The sequence below is a fragment of the Drosophila melanogaster genome, chromosome 3L (genome assembly GCF_000001215.4).
Source record: "Drosophila melanogaster chromosome 3L".
In the NCBI taxonomy this organism is placed as follows: domain Eukaryota; kingdom Metazoa; phylum Arthropoda; class Insecta; order Diptera; family Drosophilidae; genus Drosophila; species Drosophila melanogaster.
The window spans coordinates 15,927,699-15,948,683 of record NT_037436.4 but is presented as its reverse complement, the minus strand read 5'-3'; the positions used below and the strand labels follow the sequence as shown (position 1 = coordinate 15,948,683).

At 37.0% G+C, this 20,985-nt stretch overlaps 1 protein-coding gene across 2 annotated transcripts in view, besides 1 other annotated feature; it reads left to right on the top strand.

Annotated features, from left to right (window-relative positions):
* The window catches only part of Pka-C3 (Protein kinase, cAMP-dependent, catalytic subunit 3), a 28,993-nt gene that overhangs the window by 6,114 nt on the left and 1,894 nt on the right, over window positions 1–20,985 (top strand). For both annotated transcript variants that reach the window (NM_079373.4, NM_168638.3), the window contains 5 exons: window positions 1,105–1,776; window positions 19,756–19,924; window positions 20,286–20,395; window positions 20,461–20,706; window positions 20,767–20,948. In NM_079373.4, the coding sequence (NP_524097.2) occupies window positions 1,185–1,776; window positions 19,756–19,924; window positions 20,286–20,395; window positions 20,461–20,706; window positions 20,767–20,948 (1,299 nt within the window). In that variant the 5' untranslated portion in view covers window positions 1,105–1,184. The remainder of the gene's footprint in view (window positions 1–1,104; window positions 1,777–19,755; window positions 19,925–20,285; window positions 20,396–20,460; window positions 20,707–20,766; window positions 20,949–20,985) is intronic.
* Window positions 10,344–19,432: a mobile genetic element.

Below are 20,985 nucleotides of genomic sequence, written 5' to 3'. Positions count from 1 at the left end.
GGCGAACCTCAAGAAATTGCCTTTGTGTCTGGGGACTCGGGCGGGGGATTGCCTTTTGTTGGCGCAGCCGGGCAGCCATCAAATTGAATCAAGACTGCAGCCATTGTTATTAATAATATTAGTATGTGATATTAACGGGACTGCAGCCTCCATTGTGCCGGCGGTGGAAACCCTTTGGCACGCGAACTCAATTTTCCTAGGCTGACAGTTTATAATTCCTTTTGTTCGGACGCCTGTCGCTCTGTTGATAAAACACTTGTTGCTCGAAGCATAGTAGTACACATGTATGAACATATAGTACCACACACACATCTGACCGACGGCCATTCCATTTCACTTTCAATTTACGAACACTACAATGATTGGACCGGGCCCAAAATACAAAGCCATCATCACTATCCTCGGCTGGTTAATTAAACGACCATGGTCTGGCAATGGGAGCTGACTGGGCTGGACTTGGCTGGTTTGGATGGTGGGATTTGGCGTATAAATACACCCCAAGGCAATTTGAAAGAACAATGGAGGCGGCATTTAGTCGAGCGTATTGGGCTTTTAATGGATATGTGAACAGAACTTAAAGAACGGGAAATAAATGGAAAGAATGCAGGTTATAGCGTAATTGTTTCCTCAAATGTTTTGAGGTCAAAGGCAAAGATATCTATAGTGTACTACCGTAATATAAATAAAATATACAGTATAAATGTATTGATTTGCTGTTCAGGAATATCAAAATGTCTTATTTATCTGTTTTAGTATGCCATGTAAATACTCTTGATACGATTAAGATCAATACTTAAATTTTAAATTGAAGTTTAAGAGGCGTACTCAACATAAATAGAACTTAGAAATTATAATACGACTTTTCAGTTATACGGTTATTTAGTCTTGAAATGATTTACTTGGGTAGTTAATTATATTTTGACACCGTAATACATTGTACTTAAATCGTTATGTGAACTGTTAAACCAACAGAGAAACGTTACAGCTTTGTAATTACGGCAAGTGTAACCCCTTTCCCGAACTGCCTTCAATCAATCACACTGGCTATTTGCTTTGTTATCCAAATATAACTCGACAATTCATTTCCAATCCATTCGATTGCAGGAAAAGCGACAGGAGACAACGGGACGACAGGAACTCCGGCAAGGACAATCGGAAAACCGCAGGCGAGGATTGCGACAGCGATGTCCACGGCGACTTGTGCCCGCTTCTGCACGCCTTTGTCATCCGGCACGGCAGGATCCACATCAAAATTGACAACCGGAAACGGAAGCGGCAACACGATGACGTCGGCGTACAAAATTCCATCAAACAACAGCACAACAGCAAATGACAGCAGCAACACAGAGACAACATTCACATTCAAATTGGGCCGCTCGAACGGCCGAAGTAGCAGCAATGTAGCCTCAAGCGAGTCATCCGATCCACTGGAGTCCGATTACAGCGAGGAGGATCCGGAGCAGGAGCAGCAGCGACCCGATCCGGCGACCAACAGCCGGAGCAGCAGCACCGCCACCACCACCACCACCAGTTCCGCTGACCATGACAATGACGTCGACGAGGAGGATGAGGAGGACGACGAGAACGAGGGGGAGGGCAACGGCCGGGATGCGGATGACGCCACTCACGATTCCAGCGAGAGCATCGAGGAGGACGATGGCAATGAAACCGATGACGAGGAGGACGACGACGAGTCGGAGGAGAGCAGCAGCGTCCAGACCGCGAAGGGAGTGCGCAAATACCACTTGGACGACTACCAGATAATCAAAACAGTGGGTAAGTCGGATGCTGTTTACATTAGCCCCACGGGTCGTATGATTGATGTTAAGGTCCCGCGCCTTTCAACCTTCAACTTGTCGCGCGGTTGCGGATGATAGTGTACTCGGCTCGGTTTCGATCAATAGTTTGGCGTGTTTGTTGATTTTCCCAGGCAAACTGTTTAGACTGATGCCAACAATACTCTTTCGCTTCTAGGTCAGATTGAAAGTCATGGTTTGATCAGGTCAAAGGCTGATTTATGGATGTTGTTTTAACCCAAATAGCGCAGTTTTTGGTTTTGCTTTAATACCTTTCTAATTGTAGTAAAATCGTTTGGACTATTATAAAATGTTTGGACTTAAAAATGTGTATTAACTCCTCTCTTAAAATAAAATCATTGTTTTACGAAACATTTCCAAGATTCCTCAAAGCAATTATCCACTTGCTGTCTGGACTGCTTCGTTTGCAGTTAGCCAAACATTTGTGGCTAAATTCGTGGGAATCTCTTTTATTCCTGTCAAAAATGAAATTTCTTTACTTTGATTATACCATTTAATTAAAAGAGTTTTCTCACCTGTTCAATCAATTCGTTTCCATCCCCGATTGTTTCATCTGCAGAAGGAAAAAAAATGTATTCAAATACCATTGTTTTACTTTTTCTATGCCTTTTGTTTGGTATTCTTTGATTTCGCTCAACGATTTAATTTCAAATATTTATTACCTCATTTTTCGAGCACGTCGGTATGACTGAGCTTCTTGTGGCTCAGCGTCAGCTTCAGTTTTCTATTGCTTTTTATTGGCTTTATGCATAAATAAATTCTTATTGATTACGCAAATTGAATGAGGCAGTGAGGAAGACTAGGAGCTCGTACGAGTATTATGATTATTATGAGCTTTTCGCACCACAGCGGGCCAGGGAATTGTTTTCATTGCTCCGCGGCGATCTGGCTTGCGTAAAATTTAATTTAGACAATATTTAAAGTGAGTTCGTTTACGTACGATTATATATTCTTGGACTCTGCTTAGGATCATCAATGGGTCTTACGTACTCGCATAGACGCTCGGCCAATTAATGCCCATAATATTTTGATTTGTTTTCCCATTTTGACGTCTTCCGTATGAGCAAAGCAGTCCTCTTTTAGTAGCCGACTAAATTTAGTATACTATTCAAACACTCATTAAGTCTTGTGGCATAAATATTTACTTCAGTTTGAGGTGAGTTCAGGGCATTTTCCTGATATATTACCACAACATTTCCTCTGCTACACGTGTGATCAATTTGGTTTTCCCTTACTATCAAAATCATTTAAATGTTTCGTTCCAAAATGCTAAGGCCAACTCAAACAATCAACTAAATATTGTGGGAGTAACTAATGGCTTTTCTTTGGACTACAATTACCTTTTAAATTGTTTTACGTTTCGCCGTCTTTTGTACTTTAACAAATTAATGAAAGCTATATGTTTTAAGAATCCATTGTGGGAGCTAATGGCTTTTAGCTGCCTACTTAAAATCGCTTCTGGGAATATTGTAATTTCATTTAGCAATCACTTTTTCATTGTTTCTAAGTAATTAAATTTAATGGATACTAAGTTTTCGCACTCTCGATACCATCTCAAATCAAATGCTTTTATCAATTACAAGTTATTACAAAGTTTTCTATAGGTATTTTTATAAAATTAATGGCCAGTCAGTTAATGCAAAAAGGCTTTGTATAATAAATGTCAATCATTATCGTGTATACCTTATAAATCTTGCCCTATGTCAAGGGATAAGATATACTGACCATTTCGACTATGTTCGATCATTGTTTAAAGTTAATCAATCAACAGCACTTCCGCGATATGAGTAATTCCGCTGAGTTCCCTTCCGTATCTGCTTTCCACCGTATTTAGAGTGTACCACACGCCGTATGAGTAATATGGCATGGATTTCAAACAATTGCCAGAGCCCAGAAGGTATTGAGTGCGATTTTCGAGAGAAATCCGTAAGAAGTAAATAAACCAGACCGGATATCATGCCATGCGTGTGCATGGTATCCCAGATGAAATGGGAATGGGTTGGGTTGCCGGATTATAAATGGCAGTGAGTCACGCTTCTATTAGGGCATGCGGATAATCAGCCGGTCTAGTTTATCCCATTCCCCTGCCGATAATAACAATAAGAGGCGATGGATAGAAGTGAACATATCGCCATAATTGAGGAAAAGCCAGTGTATGCTGAAAACAATATGGCAAGAAAATATGAACAAAAACCGCACTGAAACGAAACAAAAACATTGCCAACTCTAAACATGTGCCCCTCAAGATTTACTATAAATATTGATAGTTGTTTCGCAAATCCCATTGATGAAACCAGCGACCTCAGGTCTCCTTTAAAAAAGGGGGTTTTTTCTGAGTGAAGATTTCCCAAGAAATGTTTTCAAATTTTCGAAAACAAAACAGTATAACTTTTGTTTTCCTCTCGGGAAACAAACAAAACATGTTTTTATTTGTTCACGTTCTGGCTGCATGTGATACGATGGATCAACAATCAGAAAATGCCATTAGCTTTGGCCTTAAACCTGTCAAATCAACAGTCCAGGTGCAATTAACACCGCAATGGAATGGACTTTGGCTGTAAATCGAAAAGGAAATGCTCGTCTCGGGAAACTGGATTGAAGTTGAAGTCTTGCCTGTCTCAGCAGCAATGCATTTATTTGAGTGAAAGTACATGTCTTATCATTGCTAAAGTATCCGGGAAGAAAGTTCGCATTTCTTTAAGAAGCCAAACCAGGATCTTTTGAGGGATTGTAATGAAAATGCATCAAGTAATCAAAGTATGAACTAAACTTAAAACTTTGATGTGTCATTAAATTATTTTTAATGATGCACACATCCCTCCTTTAATAACCAAGATCGTTTGCGGATCCTTAACCAAAATCCCGAAAATTGGCACACCCAAAAAAATTCGAAATTGCTGAATTAAAAGCGCAAAACGGTCTGATAGTCATTACTTTGGAAATGTGAAATGTGTTCTCGGGCAATCAATTGGGTCATTAAAAATTCTCAAATTTGCCTAGTGCTCGAACATTGTATAAATTGTTGGAAAGTGCGCTATATATTCGGAAAGGATCAATAACCCCATCAGTTAGCGACGAAAAAGTTATAAATTTTGTTCGGTGGCCCACTTTTTTGACTAAGTAGAACAAATGCGGAAATCTCTGACAATTGAGGTGCTGACCTTATGTTTCCCTCAGGTCTCCGCAGCCAATATATCAACTTGACAAATATTCCCAGTGGGGGTGTCTGTACTCTGCGGACTTTTTAACGGATCGTGATGAGGTATATTTTTGAGCTGGCAATCCTTTTAGTCTGCCCATTGATTGATGGATTTGGCAAAGATAAATATTTACGCACGATTCTGGGAAACACAATTCAGATGGGACATAAAATTGGCCAAAACAAAAGAGTCCGATGCCGTTTGCCAATTGAAATCAAATTGAAATCGAATTGAAATCAAATTGAAATCGCCGAGTGTCTGACGGCGTGTGTGGCAGGGATTCCTTTCGGGACTGTCTTTTGTGCTTTTAGCATTAATTGATTTTTAAATAATAAAGGCCAATCAAATTTTTTTTTTGTCGGATAGCGAACACATGTCCCAGTGTTGTTGGTCCATGTAGAACAACAAGTTGTGTGTCGACATTGCGTCTGCAAAGTATAACTCATAGTTCAAATGGAAAATGGCATAGGTATTCCTGATCGCTTTTTTGTTGTGTGCTAAGTGCCTAACAAAATATATCTGTATTTTCTGTATAAGTAATAATAATTTCGACTGTGCTCGCCGCATGAAAAGACAAAATCAGTCAACGGGAAATTTACGATCGCATGGAAAATTTGGATTCGTCTCGCCGGATCTCTGTAAACTTTGCGAAGCTCCCGAGGAAAATGTGAATTTCATTTCAACAAAATCGAGTCAGCGTATAAGCAAATATTATAGAAAAATATTATTTGGCAATGTGCCGAAAACCAAAGGCCCCCCATCACTCGACCCCCCTTTTTTTTGGAGGGGAGGGGGGCTGTGGTCTGGGCGATTTTTGAGTTTTCGGGGACCCAGTTCGGATCCAAGTCTTTTAGACATTAAACTAGCATATGCATATAAAACTGCGTTAAAAGCACACTTTTCGCCTCTTTTGTGTCTTATTTAAAAAGGTGACCTAAAAATGCATATTGCATCTGGCCAATATAAGCAAATTGAACTGAAATAGACGGAATGGGCGGAATGATTTTCTATATTTCAACATCAGATTTATGTTCGATCACGCCCCCACCACTTGGCGGTCTTGTAAAGCTGCAGTGTAAAAACTTGACAAATGTGAAAACATCATCGACAGGCAGAGGCAGGTGGGCTAATTTCTATATGCCATGTGGTAAATGGTAAACATCTGCTTCGAAAGTGTCATAAATCGATGTCGCAAATGAAAGGGTGATGGGGCAAGGTGAGAGGTGTTCTGTGGGCGGATAGGTAATTTCCGCAGTACAGATCTTTCCCCATTCGTGCAAGGCTATAAACCAGGAAGAATTGTAAAGAAACCCTTCTAGAAAGTTGATATATAGTTGAAAGTTCATGGTATTTATATTTACATATACATACTACTCAAATTTAAAGCTTTTTTGTTTGTTTGAACGCAAATTAAAAGAACTATGTATATATTATAGTTCTGTCCATTAATATCGTATTTTATAAATGATTTCCTAGAAAATCACAATTCTAAATATTTTTCTGCTTTGATAAAATCTGCAATTGATTCTGAGAATTAAGATTTTATTTTAATTTATCAATTTATTTTACTCTCTGTCCAGTGCAAATGTATTTTTATATATGACCATGGGCAGATATGATTTGCAAATATTTTTGCTTTCTTCCATTTTTATTTTAATTTGCGTCAATATTTAATTAAACTGGAAATTTGCAACTGAAGTGCTAGCTTTGACACCCCTTTATTATTACAATTAGCAAAGAGTAGAAATGAGTAGTTTTGTAACCCATTTGTTTCCTACCTCAATAAGGTATGAAAACAGATAAATAATAGCCGGAAAGATCGTATCTTAAAAGTACGAATTGCAATATCAACAATGACTTTCAGCGGAGAACTTAATTAGAACAGTCAGTCAGCAATTATCACGCGACCTAAATTTTCGTTGTTTATTATTATTTACAACAGCTTAAAAATCCGATTTTAATACCTATTTGGAAATGTTGAAACTTACGATCGTGCCAGTATTATTTTTAACCTGGCCTCTGAAGCTGCGAGTCTTTATTTATGAATCTTTAAACAAACTTTGCCTCGACGAACTGCATAAAACGCAATTAACTTTATTTAACTTGGTGCGGCAGCTGGCGAGAACTGCAAATGGTGCCAAGTTTATATTCGCATTTACATGCTCTGCGTTTCGCGAAACTTTTTACAGTATTTTGACTTTTGGCGTACACAATTCATTAAATACAGAAACAGATACGCAATGATTTTTATTTGCCAGCGCAAACGAAAGGCATCCATTCCATCCATCCATCCATTCATCCATCAGATGTGCACTGTCAGGCGGACGGACGAACTGCATCCATGGTATGGCAATTTCACTGGACAGTTTATGGCATCGTTTCGTCAAATAGAAAGTTTCGTGTATTATGTAAAATATGTATCGCCTTTTTCCACGCACTTTTTGCAGTTGCATCTCTGCAACTCGTGTGCTCCGTCTGCCTCTCGAACGCCAACAGGTTTGGCCACATCTCGGCCAGACTTTAATTGTGGCCGCCTATCGACTTGGTCGGTCGTCTGCGGCTGCGTCTGAAGACTGAGCTGGCACTGAGCGAAACTTAGGCATTCTATCGTTCTAAATTTGGGTATTATGTATCTCTATCTGGATCATTATCTTTTATCTTATTATTACTTTATAGACTAGGCGCATGTATTTATTTCTGTTTTTATTTTCATAAGCAAGAAAGAAGTCCTGCTGATATTTTTCAGTGCACTATTTAGTCTCGAGCTTGTCTGCTCCACAGCTGTCACAATTTCACTTTGGCCAGACATTTAGGATCAGCCGGCGGGCAGTTGGCGGCTGAGGTAGTGGAAGTGGTAGTTAAAACATTGGTAAAAGCACTTTCCTTTGCACTAGTGGAGTGTGAGTTGAGCTGAAGTGGATCGTACACATATGTATGAGGTGCTAAGAGATCTTTTTAAATGTTTCTCAAGTGCGAAGATGTAGCTTCTTTTTGGAAAGCCACCTTGAAGAGTATTTAAGATTGAGCATTCACACAGTCATTGTACTGACATTAACCAGCGGCTTATGCGGTGTTAATTCAGCATTAGGATGGATTTAAGATCCACTGTAAGTAAAAGGCAGCTCATTTTTCTGACATATTCATACTTTTCAGTGGAAAAAACTAAGTTTCAATGATACTTGGTATAAGGATAATCATCCCTTTTTCTATATGACAGTTAGTTAAATGTAAATTTTCAAGTACTGTACGAACTGCACTAGAGATTTCTGATTTTAAACAAAGCCTTTCAGTTGTTTATTTTACCAGCACCCTTCTACATTCCCTATCAGAAATTATGAATATGGTTCGACAAAGTTTTCCACTATAAGAGCGTGTAAATATTTAAAAAACTATTTTATCCGAAGCAAAGCCGCCGGAATTATTCCACACTAGCCATGTGCCCCCATGCAAGGCATGCAACTTGTTGCCAGCCAGAACTTTCCGATTGCCCATACCTTTTCCTCAAATATTTTTCATTATTTCCTGCGATTTTCTTCACGCTTCGTAATCACAATACCATGCAAAGTGCCGGTGTCTGCTATTTACACTACACATTTGAATTCAAATCGTGAAATAATCCATCATTGGATGTAGATATATGTATCTGATTGATTTATTTCGTTTGGCATGAATTAAATATTTATTTTCCGCTTAGCCAAGTTATTAATTTTGAATGCCAAGGCAATTGCTAAGCATTTATCTTATAAATATTTGCCGCGTATGCATGTTTTATGTGCTGTTTATTTGTGATGGTTTAATTAGTGTTTGCAACTTTTAGTAGTGGTAGGTTTTAAAGTTCGATTTTGGGGATTCCTCATGCTCGAGTTGGTTTGCACTTGAACAATGTGCCTATAAAAATGTTTTAAACATTCCACGGCCAATTTGTTTGGCTATTATAGAATGTTTCTGTGGAATTTCTGGAAATTTGGAGATTTGCTTTTAAGGCATGAATTTCAAACTCATTTCGCTAGAAGTGTTATGAACTCATTAATGCGTCTTGTCTCTGGGATTTATCACTAAGGCTCTTAGACATTTCACCCTCACTTTCCCCGCTTACCGCAAACCTTATATAATACCACTGACTTGCTGAGTCATTTGAACTACGTAATCGAAGAGAGCAATTCATTAATTACAAAGTCGGGAATCATATTTTGATTTGCACGCGTAATGCTTGCCTGCCTCGTCAAGGTGTTTCCATATGGGTAGAACTTAGCCCAACCACCCACGCCCTCGCACAGCTGTAGGCAAAATAGTAGTACCAATATGATAAAATATGATCTATAATTTCTGAATCTATAACAATCTATATATTTCTTTTTTTGTAATTATATAAATTATATGGTAGAATAATACTCAGAAAATCCACTTCTTCAGTAGCAATTATCTTAGTCATTCCTTTTTAACTACATAATTATTTAATTTTCTTGCATTGCAAACTTTCTTAGTTGTTTGGACTTCTTTCCTGTTTTGTTTGCCTGACCGCAGCTGTTAGGAGCCAACTATTCTGGCAAGTTGCTCGGCCTGTGTTGTTTGATTTTTCGTGGAGGAACGCACGTGGCATATAACTGTGGCCGAGTTCAATAATCTGCTCACTTCTGTTTTATTACATTGAAAATCACGGCTAATTATTGTTGGCATGAACGGGAACACCGAACATCGCGTACACACAGGGAAAACGTGCTGAAAAACTAAAAGCAGCTGCAGAAAGCGAAACTTTTCCCACTACTCCCCCGGCCGCTTCGGATTCGAAATGATTTGATTGCGTTTCGGCTTTTGATTTATAAGACAAATCAATTTGTAGCCGTTTTGTTGCTTCGGCATGCCATGGAAAACAAAACAGAGAAAATGAAAAGAAAGAAATTTTCAGCCGTCGCTCTTGGCCACAAGTGTATCTGGCCAAAGTGTTTACGTGAAATGCGAGAGGCTCACACGCTCCGTGTTTCCTTTCCTGCAAGTTAGTCACTCGTTGGCCCACCGAGTGCCCAGCGAGTCGGGCGTTAGCCCAATTAAAAACTCAAGGTTGAGAAAATCTCGGCCGGGCGTGTAAGCCAACACCCATGTTGGTCATATTACCTGGTAGTATAAGTAGTAATGGTAGTGGTAGAAGCGAGCTGGCTTTCGTAGCCTCAAAACGTGCTCGACAGTGAAAACAGTAATTATGCAAACAATTGAGGTTCGAAAAGTGGTTCTAAAGATAGCGCTCATTAAATGGGAATATAATATAGGGAACTGGAAGAATTGCGTATTTAAAACTTACATAAGTTAATTTTGTGGTAAAAATTATAGGTGTTCACACATGAACACGAATATATTTAAAGACTTACAATTTTGGGCTCCGTTCATATCTTATGTAAATGAATCGAGAGCGATAAATTATATTTAGGATTTTGTTATCTAAGGCGACATGGGTGCATTGCTCAAAAACATGTAATTTAAGTGCACACTACATGAGTCAGTCACTTGAGATCGTTCCCCGCCTCCTAAAATAGTCCCTTAGTGGGAGACCACAGATAAGGTCCTCGCCGCTCAAGATAGGCAGATGTGCCCGAGCGTGGGACCTCGATAAGGCGGGGACTATTTACGTAGGCCTCTGCGTAGGCCATTTACTTTAAGATGCGATTCTCATGTCACCTATTTAAACCGAAGATATTTCCAAATAAAACCAGTTTCTTACAAAAACTCAACGAGTAAAGTCTTCTTATTTGGGATTTTACATTTGGTCAATCGAGCCTTTAATCGACTCTGCAGTTTCCCCCTACCAAAGGTAAGGAACTCAGAGAAAGGCCAGCTCCTTTAAGCATCTTACAGCTAAAGGTAGCAAAAATAAGTAACTCTTGTTTCCCCCTACCAAAGGTAAGGAACAGAGTATAAATATAAAAAGCAAAAGATACAAAAGAATCTTTTATGTTTTAAAACAAGCACCTTATAGTCTATAGCTAAAGGTTGCTTTGTGTACCATTATAAATTGTGGTAAGGCGTGCTTGAGGCCATACATCAGCAATTGTGAAATTAAAAAGTGCATAACAAAAGTGCCTTATAAATGCTCTAATAGCATTAAATCAGCTCATAAATAGAGTGCAGTGTATATGCCATAAGAGCATAAATTAAATAAAAAGTGCCTGAAAACAGTGCCTTATAAATGCTCTAATAGCATTAAATCAGCTCATAAATAGAGTGCAGTGTATATGCCAAAAGAGCATAAATGCCGAAATAAATGGCTAAAAAAACAAAAAATCTGACTGGACTACAAAAATAATAAAACGTGCCAAAAAAAAAAAAATCATCTTTAAACATCGACGGAGCCTTAAAGAAGAGAAGGAAGTCAAATTCAAAGGAGCCTCTACCAGCAGCAGAAGCAGCAACAACAGCAGCAGCAGAAGCAGCAACAGCAGTAGCAACAGCAGCAACAACAGCAGCAACAGCAGCAGCAACAACAACGACATCAGCTAAGTCAAAACAAGAATTTTCTGTTTATCCAAACACACATATATATATAAATACATATAAAATACATATACACGTACTATATATATTAAGAAATTACAAAAAATTTTCAAAATGATGTCAGAAAAGACTATTCAATTCCTTAAGAAGCAGTCCGAAATTATTTTGGAAATTAGAAAGTTGGAAGTAAAACCAACATTAACAGATGTAGAAATTCTAAAATTAAATGAGCTTCAAAAATGTTTCATTGCTAATCATAGCAATTTGTTAAAGATCGGCGTTGTCGATCATGAATACTTTAACGCGAAGCAGTATGATTTAATAATGATGGTGTTAGAAAAAATTAAAAATAAAAATGAAAAAATTAAGGGCGAGTCGGTAGAAAACACTTTCCCTAAATCAAACACTGTCCCTAAATCAAACCCTCCCCCTACATTAAACCTTGAAATGCGTGGTCACCCTGAAAAAGAGGGTATAGCACAAAACAACGCTTTAAAAGTAGAGCAGGCATTTCGTAATAATGTTGGCCAATTTCGAGTATATCTAGAAGATACGTCTAAACTAATAGACAGTAGTCCAGATTTCCTTAAAATAAGGAAAAATAAAATTGAATTTTTATGGCATAAAATAGATAACCTGATTGAACAGGTGAATAGTCATTTTGAGAGTTCGCTATTCGAAGAAGAAATTAGCGAACTTGAATTTGACAAACAAAATATTCTTACAGCCATTAATAGTCGACTCAGTGGCACAATAAATAAAGCTGAAATGTCGACGGTTGTTAAGGCGGAGGAGTTACCAACCCTGCCTAAAATACAGATTCCCACTTTCTTTGGTGATTCCAAAGAATGGGATCTTTTTAATGAACTCTTTACAGAGCTCATACATGTGAGAGAGGATCTCAGTCCTTCTCTCAAATTTAATTATCTAAAGTCAGCATTAAAAGGAGAAGCCAGAAATGTGGTTACTCATTTACTGCTCGGCTCTGGAGAAAATTATGAAGCCACTTGGGAGTTTTTGACCAAGCGATATGAGAATAAAAGAAACATATTCTCAGATCATATGAATAGGCTTATGGATATGCCAAATTTAAATTTAGAATCCAATAAGCAAATAAAGACATTTATTGACACGATTAACGAGTCAATTTATATTATAAAATTAAAGGCACAATTACCAGAAGATGTGGATGCAATTTTCGCTCACATAATTCTTCGGAAATTCAATAAAGAATCACTCAATTTATATGAAAGCCATGTTAAAAAGACAAAAGAAATACAGGCACTTTCTGATGTCATGGACTTTTTAGAGCAAAGGCTCAATTCTATATCATCATTCTCACAGGAAGTAAAACCTGTAAAGAAAATGATTAATAATAACAAGAATAAAAATTATAGTGACAATTGTGCATATTGCAAACTACCAGGGCATTATTTAATTCAATGCCATAAATTTAAAATAATGAATCCAGCAGAACGGTCTGACTGGGTAAGAAAAAATGGGATTTGCCTAAGATGTCTGAGGCATCCGTTTGGTAAAAAATGTATAAGCGAGCAGCTTTGTTCGACTTGTCGTAAACCTCACCACACGTTACTTCACTTTGCAGGTCATAATCCAGAAAAAGTGAATACGTGTAGAACAACAGGTCAAGCCTTGTTGGCCACGGCCTTGATTCAAGTAAAGTCGAGGTATGGAGGCTTTGAACAATTAAGAGCATTGATTGATAGTGGCTCTCAAAGCACAATTATTTCAGAAGAGTCTGCACAGATTCTAAAATTGAAAAAATTTCGGTCTCATACTGAAATAAGTGGAGTATCTTCCACAGGAACGTGCATCTCCAAGCACAAAGCGGTTATTTCGATAAGAAATTCTCCGAAAAATTTAGAAATTGAAGCAATTATTCTCCCAAAACTTATGAAGGCACTTCCAGTCAACACGATTAATGTTGATCAGAAAAAATGGAAGAACTTTAAATTAGCCGACCCCGATTTTAATAAACCGGGTCGCATTGATTTAATCATTGGAGCAGACGTATATACTCACATTCTGCAAAATGGAGTTATAAAAATAGACGGTCTCCTTGGGCAAAAAACTGATTTCGGGTGGATAGTTTCTGGATGTAAAAAATCCAAAGGAAAAGAAACCATTGTAGCCACAACAATAGAAATAAAAGAGTTAGATCGCTACTGGGAAGTGGAAGAAGAAGAAAAAGATGATATCGAGTCTGAAATCTGTGAAAATAAATTTATCAAAACGACAAAAAAAGATTCAGATGGGCGATACATTGTGTCAATTCCATTCAAGGAGGATGTCACCTTAGGAGATTCAAAGAAACAAGCGATAGCTCGTTACATGAATCTGGAGAAAAAACTAAAAAGAAATGAAAAACTTAAGGTTGACTACACTAAATTCATGAATGAATACGTGGATTTAGGACACATGATTGAAGTGAGTGATGAAGGCAAATATTTTTTACCGCACCAGGCAGTGATTAGAGATTCAAGCCTTACGACCAAATTGAGAGTAGTTTTTGATGCTTCAGCAAAAACTACGAATAACAAAAGTTTGAACGACATAATGTGGGTTGGGCCACGAGTTCAAAAAGATATTTTTGACATTATTATTAAATGGAGAAAATGGGAATTTGTTGTTTCGGCAGACATTGAAAAGATGTACCGACAAATTAAAATAGATAATAATGATCAAAAATATCAATATATTTTATGGAGAAATTCTCCAAAAGAAAAAATTAAAACATATAAATTAACCACAGTCACTTACGGAACTGCATCTGCACCATATTTGGCTACCAGGGTTCTGGTAGATATTGCAGATAAATGTAAAAACCAAGTTATTAGTGCAATAATTAGGAATGATTTCTATATGGATGACCTAATGACTGGAGCTGATTCGGTAGAAGAAGCTAATAAATTAATAACATTAATTCCCCATGAATTGCAGAAAGTTGGATTCAACTTAAGGAAATGGATTTCCAACAATTCCAAAATATTAACCACTGTGGAGGACACAGGGGACAATAAGGTTCTCAATATTATCGAAAATGAATGTGTTAAAACTTTAGGACTAAAATGGGAACCTCAAAAGGATTTATTTAAGTTCAGCGTAAATTGTAATGATGAATCAAAAAATATAAATAAGCGCGTTGTGTTATCAACGCTAGCAAAAATATTTGATCCGTTAGGATGGTTGGCACCAGTCACGGTTTCAGGAAAACTTTTTATTCAAAAACTTTGGATAAATAAAAGTGAATGGGATCAGGAATTATCCATAGAAGATAAAAATTATTGGGAAAAATATAAAGAAAATTTATTATTGTTAGAGAATATTCGAATCCCAAGGTGGATTAATTCAAACAGTTCTTCAGTCATTCAGATTCACGGATTTGCGGACGCCTCCGAAAAAGCATATGCTGCAGTAGTCTATGCTAAAGTAGGACCTCATGTTAATATAATAGCTAGCAAAAGTAGAGTCAACCCTATAAAAAATAGGAAGACAATTCCCAAACTCGAGCTGTGTGCAGCTCACCTGCTTAGTGAATTAATCCAAAGACTAAAAGGATCAATTGACAATATAATGGAGATCTATGCTTGGAGTGATTCCACGATTACCTTAGCATGGATTAACAGTGGTCAAAGTAAGATCAAATTTATAAAAAGAAGAACGGATGACATTCGGAAATTAAAAAATACTGAATGGAATCATGTTAAGTCAGAGGATAATCCAGCAGATTTAGCATCCAGGGGAGTGGATTCTAACCAGTTGATCAACTGTGATTTTTGGTGGAAAGGTCCGAAATGGCTAGCAGACCCAAAAGAACTTTGGCCTCGGCAGCAGTCTGTAGAAGAACCTGTCTTAATAAATACGGTATTAAATGACAAAATAGATGATCCTATTTACGAATTAATAGAAAGGTATTCCAGTATAGAAAAACTTATACGTATAATAGCATACATAAATAGATTCGTGCAGATGAAAACAAGAAATAAAGCCTATTCATCAATTATTTCAGTAAAGGAGATAAGAATAGCGGAAACAGTTGTTATTAAGAAACAACAAGAATACCAGTTTAGGCAAGAGATAAAGTGCCTTAAAATCAAAAAGGAAATCAAGACAAATAATAAAATATTGTCATTGAATCCATTTTTGGACAAGGATGGGGTTCTAAGAGTTGGAGGAAGATTGCAAAATTCCAATGCAGAATTTAATGTTAAACATCCAATCATTTTAGAAAAATGCCACCTAACAAGCTTATTAATAAAAAATGCTCATAAGGAAACATTGCATGGAGGGATAAACCTAATGCGAAACTATATCCAAAGAAAGTATTGGATTTTCGGGTTGAAAAATTCGTTGAAAAAGTATTTAAGAGAATGTGTAACGTGTGCAAGGTATAAACAAAATACAGCTCAGCAAATAATGGGTAACTTGCCAAAATATAGAGTGACGATGACATTCCCGTTTCTTAATACTGGAATAGATTACGCAGGTCCTTATTATGTTAAATGTTCAAAAAATCGTGGCCAAAAAACATTTAAAGGATACGTTGCTGTATTCGTTTGCATGGCCACCAAAGCCATACACTTAGAAATGGTAAGCGATCTAACTTCAGACGCATTTTTAGCAGCACTCAGAAGATTTATTGCTAGACGGGGAAAATGTTCCAATATCTATTCAGACAACGGAACAAATTTTGTAGGAGCTGCAAGAAAATTAGATCAAGAGTTATTTAATGCAATACAAGAAAATATAACGATTGCAGCGCAGCTTGAAAAGGACAGGATTGATTGGCATTTTATTCCCCCGGCAGGACCTCACTTCGGAGGTATTTGGGAAGCTGGAGTTAAGTCAATGAAATACCATTTAAAGCGTATAATCGGCGACACTATTTTGACTTATGAAGAAATGTCAACTCTTTTATGTCAAATAGAAGCATGCTTAAATTCAAGGCCATTATACACTATAGTTAGTGAGAAGGACCAACAAGAAGTTTTAACACCAGGTCATTTTTTAATTGGAAGACCACCTTTAGAAATAGTCGAACCAATGGAAGATGAAAAAATCGGAAATTTGGATAGGTGGAGACTTATCCAAAAAATGAAGAAAGATTTCTGGGTTAAGTGGAAAAGTGAATATTTGCATACGCTCCAGCAAAGGAATAAATGGAAAAAGGAAATTCCTAATATAGAAGAAGGGCAAATAGTTTTATTAAAGGATGAGAATTGTCATCCTGCAAGATGGCCTTTAGGAAAGGTGGAAAAGGTGCATAAGGGGAATGATGATAAGGTCCGAGTGGCTAAAGTAAAGATGCAGGAAGGATATATCACTAGACCCATTACTAAAATTTGTCCCTTGGAAGGAATAAAGTCTGTTGACAAAAATGAGGCTGACCAAGAGCCAAAAAGACGAACTAGAGCGACATCGGGAATGTCCAAGATCGGAATCATTATGGCAATGTTGTTGTTTGTGTTAAGTTGTCAAGTTTCTAGCGCATTACCTAAAGATATAGCACCAAGATATTCTATAGACAAAATAAATAAAACCTCAGCAATATATCTAGACCCGCTAGGAGATGTTGAGATTGTGAGTACTTCTTGGAATTTGGTTATCTATTATAAAATGGATCCATATTTTAAAATGTTAACAAAGGGTAATGCGCTTATACAAAGTATGAGGAAAGTTTGCGAAAGACTTCATAGCTTTGAAGAGCAATGTAGTCTAGTCTTAGATAATATGCAAAGTCAGTTATCGGAACTTGAAGAAAACAATAAATTGTTTATGATGCAGTCTAGATCTAGAAGCAAGCGTGCTCCTTTCGAATTTATGGGTTCCTTGTATCATATTTTATTTGGTATAATGGATGAAGATGATAGAGAGCAATTAGAAGAAAATATGAAGAATTTGTTAGATAACCAGAACAACCTTGATAAACTAATTCAAAAACAAACATCTGTGGTTGATTCAACTTCTAATCTATTAAAGAGAACAACAGAAGATGTTAACTCCAATTTTAGAAGTATGCAAATAAGAATTGAGAACATGACAGAAGTTCTTAAAGAAAATTATTATGTTTATAAGGAATCAATAAAATTCTTTATGATTACGAAACAGCTACACTCATTGATTGAAGAAGGCGAAAAAATTCAAGCAGGCATTATAAGCCTGTTGATTGATATTAATCACGGTAGGCTAAATACAAATATTCTCAGGCCAAATCAGCTTAAAAAAGAAATTGCCAAAATTCAGCAGAGTCTTTCAGAGAACCTAGTAATTCCAGGAAAACGGTCAGGTACGGAACTTAAGGAGGTGTATACACTGTTAACAGCCAGGGGTTTATTCATCGACGATAAATTGATCATTAGTGCAAAAGTGCCTCTGTTTAGCAGGCATCCATCCAAATTGTTCAGGCTTATTCCGGTGCCAATTCGAAATGAAGATCGGATAATAATGGTGCATACAACGTCCGAATATTTAATTTATAATTTTGAGATAGATTCCTATCACATAATGACGGAAGCCACATTAAATCAATGTCAGAAATGGCAACTAAATAAGAGAATATGCAAAGGAAGTTGGCCCTGGAATTCAGCGAATGATAATGCATGTGAGATTCAGCCTCTAAAGCCAGATAAAGCGGCGAACTGCATCTATAAAACAGTAGTCGACTCTAAAAGTTACTGGGTAGAGTTAGAAAAGAAAAGTAGTTGGTTGTTTAAGGTTCCTGCGAATTCAAAAGTCCGTCTGCAATGTACTGGCTCTCAAATTGAATTGTTTGATTTGCCTCAGCAAGGAGTTTTAAGCATTGCGCCATATTGTACGGCAAGAACCGACGATAAAATTCTAGTTGCCCACCATAACATTCAGTCCGAAAGTGAAGAATTATTATCAACACCTTATATAGGAGAAGTTAGTGGAGTGCCGAAGGTTATTTGGGATCCGCTGAAACTATCAATATTAAATCATACTGAGGAATTTGAACGATTGAATAATGAAATTAAATTTATGAAAGAGAACCATCAAAAATTGAAAGATTTACATTTCCATCATATTTCCGGACATGCTGGATTAATTATTGCTTTAATACTAATGATAGTATTAATAATATATTTCATACGGAAATGTGCTGTGCAACAAAGAATGCAAGCAATAACCTTTGCAGGTCCGTTGCCAGTACTATAAATATCAATAGTAAATAAACAATAAAATAATATAACAAATAAAAATATACAGTCCACTAATAGAAAATGTACTTCTACATAGAAAAAGCAAAATGTTTAACATAAGTTAATTGAGTACAAATTGTTGAATTAAAAATAATATAAACCATAATTGTAATCCAATAAAATTAAAAGCCAGAAAAACTAGGCCCATTGAAATCTTAGTTGCAAAATAAATGAACATATATCAAATAAATACAGTCCACTACTGTTATAAATGCAACTAATATACTAATGTACATCTCAGCTTTGCTGGCCCTTTGGCAGAATGTTCACACATGAACACGAATATATTTAAAGACTTACAATTTTGGGCTCCGTTCATATCTTATGTAAATGAATCGAGAGCGATAAATTATATTTAGGATTTTGTTATCTAAGGCGACATGGGTGCATTGCTCAAAAACATGTAATTTAAGTGCACACTACATGAGTCAGTCACTTGAGATCGTTCCCCGCCTCCTAAAATAGTCCCTTAGTGGGAGACCACAGATAAGGTCCTCGCCGCTCAAGATAGGCAGATGTGCCCGAGCGTGGGACCTCGATAAGGCGGGGACTATTTACGTAGGCCTCTGCGTAGGCCATTTACTTTAAGATGCGATTCTCATGTCACCTATTTAAACCGAAGATATTTCCAAATAAAACCAGTTTCTTACAAAAACTCAACGAGTAAAGTCTTCTTATTTGGGATTTTACAATAGGTTACAAAGTAATTGCAAATAAATCTTATTTGTAACTATTAAATTTTGAAAGATTAATGCGTTTTTACCCGTTCTGTAGAGATTTAAAACAACTTTTGAAATAGTTCGAATAAGTATGAAATAAAAATGGAACTGAGTACTATAATTTTCACCTCGTCTGTCACTCATTCACGTTTTGTTTAAGCTGAGACCTTTGCCATATCGTTTGCAAACACTTAAATGGGGCATGCCCCGATATTTAAGAACGCTGTTTGCGGTTTTGGCTTCGATGCACTCGATTATACGATACCCTGCATTACCACCACCTTTTCCCTTTCAGGCACGGGCACCTTTGGACGAGTTTGCTTATGTCGCGATCGCATTTCGGAGAAGTACTGTGCCATGAAGATTCTGGCCATGACCGAAGTCATTCGTCTCAAACAGATTGAGCACGTCAAGAACGAGCGGAATATATTGCGCGAAATACGACATCCGTTTGTCATCAGCCTGTAAGTAAAGCAATATGGAAAATATTCCAATTTAATTTTTAAAATAATTTTAAAAAAATATCGATAATAAAGCTGTCATACTCTTGAAAAAAAGAACGCGAAAAAAAACCAAATCTATTATATGTAAAAAGTTAACCAATTTTGATTGTTTATTTTGAAGGGTACGAAATTGTAAAATTTAATTAACATTACTTGCATATATATATAAATTTTTTTGTTGTGGTCAATTAAAGGTCAATATCACTTAATAAAGGGGAAACAAAAATTGCAATACTTCTTTCTTTGTTTGCAGTTTATTTTAGTTGTTAATTTATTCAAATTGTTTACGCATTTCTTTATTAAATTATATTTTTCCATACAGGGAATGGTCCACAAAGGATGACTCAAATCTGTATATGATCTTCGACTATGTCTGCGGCGGCGAGCTGTTCACATATCTGCGAAATGCGGGAAAATTCACTAGTCAAACCTGTAAGTACATAACTATTCTATTAAATCTTTTAAATCAGAAATCACAAAATTGATTTCGATTTTAGCCAACTTCTATGCGGCTGAGATCGTCAGTGCCCTAGAATACCTGCACTCACTGCAAATTGTTTATCGCGATCTGAAGCCAGAGAATCTGCTGATCAATCGGGATGGTCATTTGAAGATAACCGATTTTGGATTTGCCAAAAAGCTGAGGGATCGCACTTGGACATTGTGTGGAACGCCCGAGTATATAGCACCTGAGATAATTCAGTCCAAGGGTCATAATAAAGCCGTAGATTGGTGGGCATTGGGTGAGTCTCAATTCGATCACTTACAAGGATTGCAATTGTAATGTTGGAATTCTTTTATAGGAGTTCTCATCTACGAAATGCTCGTGGGATACCCACCATTCTACGATGAACAGCCCTTTGGGATCTACGAGAAAATATTGAGCGGTAAAATTGAGTGGGAGCGACATATGGATCCCATTGCCAAAGACTTGATCAAAAAGCTGCTGGTGAATGATAGAACCAAACGACTGGGCAACATGAAGGTGAGAATCATAGATTCAGAATTTTTAGATCTATAAG